General features: G+C 36.0%; 1 protein-coding gene and 1 long non-coding RNA gene across 2 annotated transcripts in view; one reads left to right on the top strand and one right to left on the bottom strand.

Moving 5' to 3' along the window:
- LOC135216987 (uncharacterized) overlaps positions 1-11,452 on the bottom strand; it is a 183,210-nt gene extending 171,758 nt beyond the window's left edge. Inside the window, exons 1-2 of the long non-coding RNA XR_010314993.1 lie at positions 11,258-11,452; positions 7,944-7,971 (exon numbers count right to left, since the gene is read on the bottom strand). This is a non-coding gene — a long non-coding RNA (uncharacterized LOC135216987). The remainder of the gene's footprint in view (positions 1-7,943; positions 7,972-11,257) is intronic.
- The window catches only part of LOC135216986 (uncharacterized), a 47,706-nt gene that overhangs the window by 29,424 nt on the left and 6,148 nt on the right, over positions 1-12,134 (top strand). Inside the window, 5 exon segments of the mRNA XM_064252537.1 lie at positions 2,543-2,656; positions 3,166-3,336; positions 3,610-3,711; positions 4,644-4,780; positions 6,372-6,595. Of these exon segments, the coding sequence (XP_064108607.1) occupies positions 2,543-2,656; positions 3,166-3,336; positions 3,610-3,711; positions 4,644-4,780; positions 6,372-6,595 (748 nt within the window).

Genomic DNA, 12,134 nt, shown 5'->3' with positions numbered 1-12,134 from the left:
TGAATTCTATGTTAATATTGTTTGTAGTCCCTGCATAGAAATTTGATCCTAGCCATGGTGCTGCTGTTTCATCCCTAGTCAATAATTTCTGTGCAGGGACTACAAACAATATTAACATAGAATTTAACAGCAAGATTAACTACCTTAATGTTGAACATCACAATGATTTAGCTCCTTTTCTCAGAGGAGTGATGATAGGGAGTAATGAAAGCAAACTTGGAGATATCTTGCCAAGGAGATTTAGTATCGCTCAGAAGGGATTAAAAAGCTACAAAGACATTAGAATCATGAAAGCTGACAAAGGAGGTAGTATTGTTATCATGAATAGCTCAGAATACAGGGTTAAAATGTGCAGGCTACTAGATGATGAAACTACTTATGCTAAAATAGAGAATCCTCCAACAAATCAAAAGCTTCAGAATACCTTTAATCAGAATGTGAAGAAAATAATCAGTAGACTAGGTAATGGGAAGGACATGCTATGCAATAAATTATTCTCAAGTAAATTACCTGAACTTGCATATATATATGGCAGCCCCAAAATACACAAGGAGGGCTGTCCATTACGCCCTATTGTTTCTAGTAAGAAATCTCCTAACAAAAACTTAGCTGTGTGGTTAGCTGGAGAACTAGGAATATACTTAGGTATATTTTCAGAATCCCATATTAAACATTCAGTAGATTTCATAGACAAAGTTAAGAAAAAGAATATAAAGGGACACATGGTCAATTTTGATGTAGTAGCATTATTCACCAATTTTCCCTTAGATAAAGTATTAGAATTCCTTCAGACTAAACATAATGAGGGTATTTCCAATCCAAACATCGAAATAGGCGTCTTCCTTGAGTTGATTAAATTGTGTGTCAGTGATACTTATTTCACGTTTGAGGGACAAGTTTACAAACAGAAATATGGAGTAGTTATGGGGTCCTCATTATCACCTATACTCGCTAACATCTATATGGAATATTTCGAAACTAATCTAGTTCCTAATGTTAATGTCCCTAACTTAAAACTTCAAGTATGGTGGAGATATGTGGATGATATTTTTGCTATTCTGCAAGGTGATGAAAATGAAATAGAAACTTTTCTAGATGAACTCATGTTTGATAACAATATCCAGTTCACTTAAGAGAAAAGTAACGATAATAAACTGCCCTTTTTAGACATACTCATAGAAAGAAAAGAAACAGGATATGAATTCAGCACATATAGAAAGCCCACACATACAAACTCATATATTCATTTCTTCTCTTTTCACAGTCATGATATAAAAATAGGGGTTCTAACAGGTTTATTTCTTAGGGCAATGAGAACGTGTGACCCTTGCAAGATAGAACAAGAAATAAATTACATCGGTAAAAGCTTCGATGCATTAGCATACCCGGAATGGTTCAAAAAAAGGGCACTCAACAAAGCTAGAAAAATTTTTTACAGAGCAAATGTAGAGTACATGGAATAAAGAAAACAAGAAAATGGTTGCCCTCCCTTTTATGCCTAAAATGAAACAAATCACTTCAAAAATGAAAGAAAGTAAATATAAATTTGTATATACCTTTGATAATACCGTAAAAAACAAAGTATGTAAAAATAAATTGGAAGGAGAAGACAGTAATACAGATGATGTAGCGGGGATATACATAATCAATTGCAACAATTGTGGAGACAGATATGTGGGGGAATCAGGAAGGGGAATAAGGACTAGAATCCAAGAACATAGGGCAGTACAACTTAACTCTCAGGGGAGTGCTGTAGCTAGGCATTGTTAGGAAAATGACCATGCGATGGGTTTCAAAAACAGTAGGCTTATATGCAAAAGCAACAAAATTAGTCACAGGAGGGTAGTAGAAAGTGCACTCACCAGAGAGATTAAAGTAATAGAAGGAAACAAAGGTTTTACCCCAGAAGATCCCATAAGCCGAGCTTTGATATTAAAAGAAGCTAAGATTGACCCTGCTGACCTGGAGATTAGGTTTCCTGCCCAACAGACTTTTGGTGACCACACCCTTACCTCAAGGATTAATCCCATTGACCTATCAGCTCGGGATATCAGAGCGACCAGAGGGGATTGGCAACTCTCAAGGAAACCAGAACAGCCATCACATAAATGACAGTTCAACGAGAAGAAGTTCCAGACGAATGCTGGGCCTTGACCCAGGCTAACATCCCAAACATCTCTTGAAAATGGGCCATAGATCGGGCCTGAAAGTACTCGAGTGTGTAGTAAAACTAAATGTAAATACTTAGAAGTAAACAAATTACAAAGTGATTTTGTGGGTTTCTTTTTCAATATTATTATTATTATTATTATTATTATTATTATTATTATTATTATTATTATTATTATTATTATTATTATTATTATTATTATTATTATTTTATTATCAGAGAAGCGATTTAAACCTGAATCAAATTCCATTAATATAAAACAGCCTACAATTAAACTATCTCACGACCTATGAAAAGCGACCTTTCTGTCCTAAGCAGAATATAAAGAAGAGGACAGTTAACCTACCCTTTTCACCCAGCACATCATTCCAGGGTCCAGGTCCCGTGGAAGAAGGGGACATGAACGAGATGATGGAATCGTCCCACCGATACTTCTTTGCGAGGAAATTCCACACGGACACGCCCACTAACCCCATACGGATCAAGGTGGGTTATGTATATGCACTTTTACTGCCGTCGCATGTTACCGAACTTGATCGAAAACTCCCCATTAGTACAGAACTCCTTTTATGGAAATGTACATGTCAAGCAATGGTGTTATTTTTCATGTAGCCTACGGCCAGATTATGCCTTCTCGGTATACGAACAATGCCCAAAAGTTTTAAGCAGGACTTGGGAGTTGTCAAGTATTTAGATGGCTGAAAAAAATATATTTTAGTCTCATTAAAGGAGAGAGAGAGAGAGTGTGTGTGTGTGTGTTATTGCGAACGTAACTAATTCATCGAATTAACACATCGTAATGTTCAATGGAGCCACTCTATCATTACGCGTATACGTTTTAATATTTCATTTTCAATCGAGTCTTTGTGTATAACCTTTCATTAACTTGTGACCGCTGACAGAAGTACTCAAAAAGCATCAAGTGAGGAAAAGGTTGAAAACCCTGGATTAAAGGAAATGAAAGCAACTAAAATCGTCAGCACTGATTTTCGCAGGTGGCAGAACACGTGAGGAGCAACTACTACCAAAACATAAGGAAGTACGTCTCCAGAGCTATGCTGAGACAACTGGGACGTCTCGCCTTTCAAAAACTCGAGAGCCAAATAAAAGCGCACCCTACGCTCTCCAAGGTAGCAGTCATGCCCGGAGACGTAATCAATTTCAAGGTAATCATTTGAGGTCACACCGAGGCCCTTGCACCATTAACAGGGCTACTCTCTTTGTTTTTATCTAGCAGAAATTCAAAACACGATTGATGGTGAAGTTTGCACCAAACTTAGGGCCTACCAATAACTTCAAGTAACTTATTAGAATGAACGTTCTGATATCAATAATATAAGGTGCTTCCTACCCAAATAGTTGGGAAAAATGTGTAATGATATTCGACTTGGATGCAAAGCAGACTACATAACATCATCGCTAACCCTTATCTTTTTCAGGTCCTGCCACGTTTACACCTAACAAATCCATGCTGTGCTTTGCCCTACCAGAGGTCATTCAAGAGCACTCAGGAATTCATATTCTGGGTCGATTTCAACATTGTAAGTGTTAATATTGTAGTCTCTACGTTTAGTATTATATTTCAAGTGGAAGAGTGTATATATTTATGCTGCTTATATGCATAAAATGTCTAAATTTTGGGGTCTTGTTATACATCCCTCCACAACTATATGCATGCCTATATACTCGCACAAACGCTAGCAGCTGTCAAAAGTCTGATACACACATTTATCACCCAGATTGAAGGTGATTATCAGGGATAAAAAACATGGGTATATCCTTGTGCATGATTCTTGCATAAATTTAGTAGACATATTGAAACACTCGCTCTTCATTTTCAAACCTTTTCAGACATAAAGGATTATGAAATGCTTCAAACTACATGCGTGATTAATCTAGCCAATTGTTCTCATACTCATTTCTCTTAAAAGAGTTCCATAACAGGCACTGTCATAACGATTAAATGGTAATTGCAAACTCTAAATGTGGCCAGAAAGTGGAGAAAGACAATCTGGCGACTCTATTATCCACTGAAATAAAAACACTTATGAAAATTGATAACAAACAATCACAGGGTATAACGAAACGAAGCGTCAAAGTACGATGCCAGGAAAAAGGCCAAAGCTTACATTTTCTCCGTGACTAACGCAGACAAAATACAAGTAAAATTATTTCCATCCTGTTACCTGTTAGCTGAAGTAAAATAGCATTTGATATAATGCTCATTACTAAAACGCGTGTAAAATAGTATCTAAAAGACATTAACTATAGATAGAACTCATGTCTTTTTTTTAATCTAGACTTTACTACATCTTAACATTACCAGCCTTCGCAATAACATTACGTTAATAATGTTGTGGGTTTTTTTTGTAAGTATATTTATAAGCATATGCACAGCTCCAGACATATTTCAGTGGATCTGCTAAAATATTTTCCAGTTCAATGAATACTTTCTCCTGCCTGCTTTCAATAGGTAGAAGAGAACGGATCCGTCATCGGCGGGGCAAGAGCTGTGATAGCACAGAGAGCTGCCTGTGACTGCTATCCTGACGGGCACCTGAGAGCTCTAAGGGTCACCACATGGCCTGAGGATCCTAATAATCCAAAACGGTAAGAGGAACGCACAAATAAGCCCCTGCAGAGGATGGTGGTGTTCCTAAAGGCTAACTAACTAGCAAGAGGAAGCCAATGTGATGAATGAATGGGAAAATTTTATGAACCTTTGGGCTTAAAATGATTAAATGAACATGTAAGGGATGAGAGCAAATTTCATCAAACATAATAATAAATTGTTCAACAAAAATCGACAATTATATAGTAAGCTGTATGACTTTGTAACAGGCAAAAGCAAAGACTTTTCGAAAACCTGGACGGTGTTCCTCATTAGTGTTAGGAGTTATTTTCGTAAACACTGCTGAGGACGTTCAGGTATTCGGAGGTCTTTGCTTTTGTCCTTCACATGGTAATACAGTTTACTGCATAATTTTGGATTTTTATTACACAAACTGTTTTTTACGAGATTGTGAATTTCTTAGCAATAATAATAATAATAATAATAATAATAATAATAATAATAATAATAATAATAATATTAATAATAATAATGGAGAAACAAATCCACAGTTGTGTATGGGTACAAATATATTCAAAAATTAATCTAAACATTTAACTTTCAGGAACATATGCAGAAAGTTCGCTGCTTAGTTTTATTTTTAAATGTATTTTCACCCTTACGTAACTGTGGATTTGTTTCTCTATTTCTAGACTCGTGTTACAGTGCGAATTTTCAAGTAATAATAATAATAATAATAATAATAATAATAATAATAATAATAATAATAATAATAAGAAGAAGAAGAAGAAGAAGAAGGAGAGAGAAATACAAACATTTCCGCCGTTGAGGGGTTGTTATCAGAGGTGGTAACAATGTCCAAAATCATGCCATTTTCTGTACAGTTATATACGGGCTAAATTTGTGCACTCTTGACCAGAAATATGATGATATTGTTGTTTTATTTTATACAGATTTCCTGCATGCTGTTTGTAGTTGCTGTCCTAGTACTAACATTGAATTTACGAAGAATAATACCACCTAAATCAATAAATCTTAAATATAACATAAATCACATTTCATTGAATAATATTAAATAATCCATTAATGACCTTTTTTCCCTAAATATTCTTTAAATTGTCACAAATTCAATTCAGTTTATTTGCACCAGGCTGATATATATAAGTTCTAAATCCAGACATCGGATATGTCTATAAAAGCTTTACTTTTACCCTCTGATAAGGTATAATAAGCATGCATGTCTTAAATACAAATAACTAAATAAATAACTAAATAAAACCACTGATAACCTTTTTTCTAAATATTTCCTGAATTGTCACAAATTCAAATCAGTTTTATTTACACGGGCCTGTGTTGTAAGTCCTAAATCCAGACATCAGGTATGTCGATAAATGCTTCACTTTTACTCTCCGATAAAAGATAATACGAATATCATCGAAAAACAAATATATAACACCTACAACCCCCTGAGGTTTAAAATTGAGAACTCCCGTGACCTACCACTCCTGACTGAAACCTGTGGGAATTGCAGGCCAGCGAAGGAGACTGTGCAAGCGACCATAACGAAATTCACCACGGGGCTTCTTGGCTCACATATCATAATTCCAGTGTCCTGTATGGTGGTCGCAGGTCGGCGCTGACCACCAACGTGCCCCTGCCCTTTGCGATGCCCGGCGCAGACACGATCTACCCAGAGTTGTGGTTCCACGTGGGGTCGAAGAGCGTCAACCAAGAGTGCCAGGGCAGAATCAGACCCCCCGGAAGACCGATGGAATTCCCCAACATGAAAGTGCACGAGGTGACGGCGGACCCGTTGCACATCGTCGTCCAGATGATCGACCCCAAAGGCAACGCCGAGGTGAGCTCTTCTTACTTCAGTTGGAATTGGAATACATAATTTAGGCCAAAGGCCAAGCTCTTGGACCTACGAGGTCATTCGGCGCCGAAAGGAAAATTGACAGTGAGGTTTGAAAGGTGTAACTGAAGGGAAACCTCGCAGCTGCACTGTGGAACAATTGTTAGGAAAGGGTGGAAAGTCAGATGGAAGAAATAATATGGACGGTGGTACGATAAAAGTAATGTAAGAGGTTGCAGCTAGAGGCCGAAAGGACGCTGCAAAAAAGCCTTGCGTACTGCTTACAGTGCACTACGTGAGGTGCACTAAAGGCACTAACCCCCTGTCGGGGCTTCTTATTCCAAGTCGTACTATTCACTACTGGCATTTGAAGCGTATAGTCATTTTAATCAGAAGAAACCTTCAGGTCAATAGAAAGGTCATTATCAAAGCAATGACCGATGATCCCGATGGTGCATGAAAAAAAAATGCTCAAATTCAGAAATCATTTGAACTCTCAGAAAAACCTCGTCTTACCTTGTTTGTAACCTGTTTATCACGTCTCCCTTCATTGCCCACTACTTTTAGTCATTTCTTGTTTGGAATTACCCTTCAAGTCAACCCAAAGTAAAACAGGACCTCACAGGCTCACCCTGTAAGGAGTCTGTTACTGACGGCATCTGCCTCATGGTCCTATTGTTACTTACTTTAAATCCGATAGACAAATTTTGCAGTATCGTACAGAAATTAGCGATATCATGCATGGTAACATTTGTTCAAATTTGGGCTATTTCGACGTGAAAGCAATAAACCTGTCATTGAGGTTCTGAAGAAATAAGATTAATCTTAATATTACCTTTTGCAAATGATGCATGTTGCGCGCGCGCGCACACACAATACACACACACACATACACATACATATATATATATATATATATATATATATATATATATATATATATATATATATACATACATACATACATATATATATATATATATATATATATATATATATATATATATATATATCTTATATATCTTGAAACACATGAAACCGAGCAACAAGACCACAGCTACAAGGTAAACATACACGTTATTATAAGCAAGAATACTTTATGGTTTGGGTATACCTTATATTTGAAAACATATACAACAAACGCTCTTGTAGACAGAAAAACACCAAAACATTAGCATCCCAAGCCTAAATGTATTTCTAGTAACGAGTACAAATAATCCGAACATATGAAGAAAGTAATGGTAGCCTAACAGCATTTATAATCTGGGCGACAGTAATATCAGCCTACGTGACACAGTGCTTTCAGGACAAAATGTCGTTTATACAAAACATTACACTAAACTTACTTTCACAAACACCAGTGGATGAACACCTCTGAAAAGACAGGAAAGGCGTCGTTTAGGAAAACAATTGTCATAAAAAAAATGTTGCTTATGTTAAAAAAATAAATCGCGGAAAAGAGCATTAATTCACAATAATGCCTGAAAGCATTTTAGAAAAACTGCATTTCCAAAAAATGGCGAAATGGTACTAACGCATAGTTCCTACCATTGTTAACTAACCAAACCTTTCTTTATATTGCCTTACCCCAGCTGACTTGAACCTAATCCTAACTACATGCTAGGGATGCACCGTTACCAAATTTTTGGCCGATACCAATACCGATACCTGTTCCTCCATAGAACTGTTATTTAGGAGAATATATATTGTTACTAAAATCATTCTTGTCCTCTGGTTATTGCATATATATTAAAGGTTCAGAAGTTGAAAGGTCAAATAATAGGGTTATATAAACAATTTCAAAGGCATAAGTTATATTGAATAATAACATCATGTATAACTATTAAGTATTTAATCCCTTTAGTACCTGGATACAGTTTGGCTTATATTATGGCTACCATTAGAAGACTTTTAACAATTTAGGTACGTAATGCTTACTCGAATTCACTAATATATACTTTTATTCTGAGTTTTAATTTATATGTTGGCTAGAAACAGTTAACAGACTCATTTATTTGGATTATGAAAGGTCCTGGTAATGGAGGGGTTAATCTTTTGCCTCATTACAATACATAAATTGGTTCTATTAAATAATCCCATGAAAAATGAGATGTCGGTACATAAATAAAAATTAGATTAAGAAAGGACCAGCGTTTGTTTCTCAGTATGGATTAACAAAACATTCAACTCAAAAGAAAGTTCCAACTCATAGTGGACTTGGACCATCTGAACTAAGTTAAAATTATAATTTTATTAAACATAAAATTCAATATAATTATCTTAGAAATGAAGAGGTACAGAAAATTGATATTATGTCAAACTTTATTTGGTGGGCTTTGTTAATATATACATTTTAGGAAGCCTACAAGGATTTGAAATTCCTATACTAGTGACAAAAGTATCGGCTGGTATCGGCCAGAAATTCACCGATACCGATACCACTAAAACTAGTCGATACGGATACTTGGGCATATCCCTGCTACATGCTTTGCTAATGATTTCAACTCATTTTATTTTATAATCAACTGCAAAGAGAATAATGCTTAACTATACAGAAACAACATCCTTATTACAAAATCTCATGTTACCCAATACTTATGGCATTCGAATGGCACACACCCATTGAGACTGAAATTTTTTATGCAACACATTGCTGAAATAAAGCTCAGGTTCTATAGCTGTTTCGGTACTCTTGCATTTTTCAAGCTTCGTCTTACTAGCATGTCGGTCTATTTCAAAATACCCTTACCGTACGTAATCACATCTGTGTACCCTGTACCGCCCACTCAATCCTTTCCATTCAAATGTAAAATAATGCACCAACTTTCTCTCATTTTCCTCTGCCAAATTGCCGATTCTTCCTAACAACATTTTATGCAGTCTAAATTGTAATGGACTTCAAGCGATTTCAATCCAAGGTCTTTAAAAAATCCGAGACAAGAAAATGAATATTCTGTATGGAGTACCTACAGGTAGTTTCTAAGAATATGGCTTGTTGGTCGACCTCCTTATACTAGAACTTACCGCCATGAGTCTTTATCAACAGGGCAATCTAAATTATGCAGCTTCCAATTGGTGCTGCCTTACGTTATTCTCCAATTACAAAAACGAGAAATGTGGATTCGCATCGCCCCATCATCGCTTGCTTATCACAGTCAACCGCGGGTTTTTAACAAGCATCTGTAATTAAGTAGCTAAAACCCTTTTCCATGGCCTATTATATTAATTTAAGGCACAATTGATAATCTTTCGTAACTGTTTAAATTTCCCATTTGATTTTCAATGTGTTCACCGTTTCCCTTTTAATCAAGAGACAAAGTGAATTACAGACGAAATCAGAATTTTTCTCTCAAACCCTATAAATTGAGAGAAAATAAACTTTGCCTGCTCAACCATTTCGTATTTAGTTAAACTGCTGATATAATAAAAGTATCCTGACGTTTCATATGGGTTATTTGAAACAGCCCAAGACCAAAACCTAAATTCTCATGGTAAAATAGACTAAGGTTGAAATTGGAATATAAAATTTGGGCCACAGGCCAAGCGCTTGGACCTAAAAGATCATTCAGCGCTGTAAGGCAAATCATAAGTAAACATGGTTTTAAAGGTGTAACAGGAGGGAAAAATCGCAGTTGCGCTATGAAACAACGATAAAAACCGTTCGTGTGACATTGCTTTCGTACAACACAATCTAGTCAACTTTACAATGCTTTTAGCCATCTAAAATATTATTCATCTGCATGCAAATAATAATAATAATAATAATAATAATAATAATAATAATAATAATAATAATAATAATAATAATTAGGTACCTTTGATAGTAAATGTAGTTTACGTAAATGTCGAAATTCAGTAAATTGGCATCTGCGGTAGTTGGCTATTGCACGACTATTGTCATATTTTGTGAAAGGGCATTTAGGTATTTCAAATTTTAGGCGATTAATTTTTCCATATGGCTACATTTTACGCGTTTTTTTTTTCAATTGCCTTACTTCTTACACCTCCAGCAGAGCAAAACTCATTTGCTATGCTTTTTTAGGTATACGCTTTGCAACTAATCTCAACATTCGCCAGAGTACCTCTGAAGGAAGGAAGAGAGACAAGTGTATCATTCATTGCCCTTAGGCCTAGGGTAGTTTCGTTACAGCACATAGACCTATGTAAAATTTATTTGTAACTTTTCTTACTTCAGACACCCCTTAGCTACTTCTGCTTGCTTCTTATGTTGGCCAGGTAACAGGTCATTTACTAGAACTTCTGGCCAATAAAAAAAAAAAAAAAAAAGTAATTTTCCTGCAAATCCACTTTCTATTTTTTGTGCGTTGGCTTTACAACGAAATATCTCAATCGGTGCCATTTTGTTTTATAAACTAGCCTAATCAGCACTATCTTACACAGCAATGACTAACCTCGTTGCCGAGGTATCAACGCCCTGGCCTAACCTAAACTTGATTAATTCAACATCATGATATAGTCATTATACCTCATGCACACTGATATGGCAGAGATGGAACTTCGTTGGCGTTGGTTATCAAAAATCGCCGTTTGATTTTACTCAGGCGCAATTCAGTTATCCTTACCTAGCTATTGTCTGGACATGTTTTTCAACCTTAACATGTTCCGGAGCAATTTTCAGTGGCTCTGGTTACAAACTTACCTTCGTTGCACGATGGGAGACGCTGCAAGGCCTCGCCGAACACTGTAGCACATTGTTTTCAAAAACGAATGTTATGATAGAATAATCACATAATCATAATTGGCGCAACGCGATCATCTACACACAACAAAACTCCGGAGTGCCTGCCTACGGTTCATACTTCATTTGAAGAGTGAAGGATTACTGGAACTTTGATTAAACGAAGCGAAAGTTTTTTAAAATTGTTAGAGTGAGTGTTTATGCGTAAATCCAAGATTTAAACATTCCCATTCCATCGGTAAGATACTGCAATTGAAATTGCGCATCACAGCAACATAATAGTCTTAACAATACTATAGTTCATGAATATTTATTTGTTCATTTAAATACCTACGTATTATAGCTACTCTTCCGTCTTCTCCAGACATTTTCCACTACGTGGGTGGATATCCGTCATATGGCTGAAATTGACAGAAGTGATACCCCCGAGTTTGGCTAGGGTCAATGGCGGTCAAATTGGAGGTTTCAATGCAAAGAAATACACTCGAGTCATAAAAACCACTCAAACTTCGTTAATTAAATTTGGACCGATTATGACAATTTCAAGTCAATATATACACAACACCGTGTCGATAAATCATTGGCAAATGAACCGCGTGCTGGCTAGATAAATGCAAATTCCTCCGTAAGAAAGGCTTAAATTATGCAGGTAAATATAAGTAATTTTTTAGCTTAAAAAATTACCAAGGGAAATAAACCCTTACCAGAAGAGGTGAACCAAACTAGGCCAAAGAATTCCAAAACCGGCCATAATGCTCATCAAAAGGCAAAATTGCTTTTTGAAGGTTGGTCGTTATGCATAACAGTATTCCATGATTCTTGTCAGATGACTCATAAT

Source organism: Macrobrachium nipponense, chromosome 7, assembly GCF_015104395.2.
Source record: "Macrobrachium nipponense isolate FS-2020 chromosome 7, ASM1510439v2, whole genome shotgun sequence".
In the NCBI taxonomy this organism is placed as follows: domain Eukaryota; kingdom Metazoa; phylum Arthropoda; class Malacostraca; order Decapoda; family Palaemonidae; genus Macrobrachium; species Macrobrachium nipponense.
Note: the sequence above shows the minus strand (reverse complement) of the source record. Positions and strands in the feature narration are given on the sequence as shown.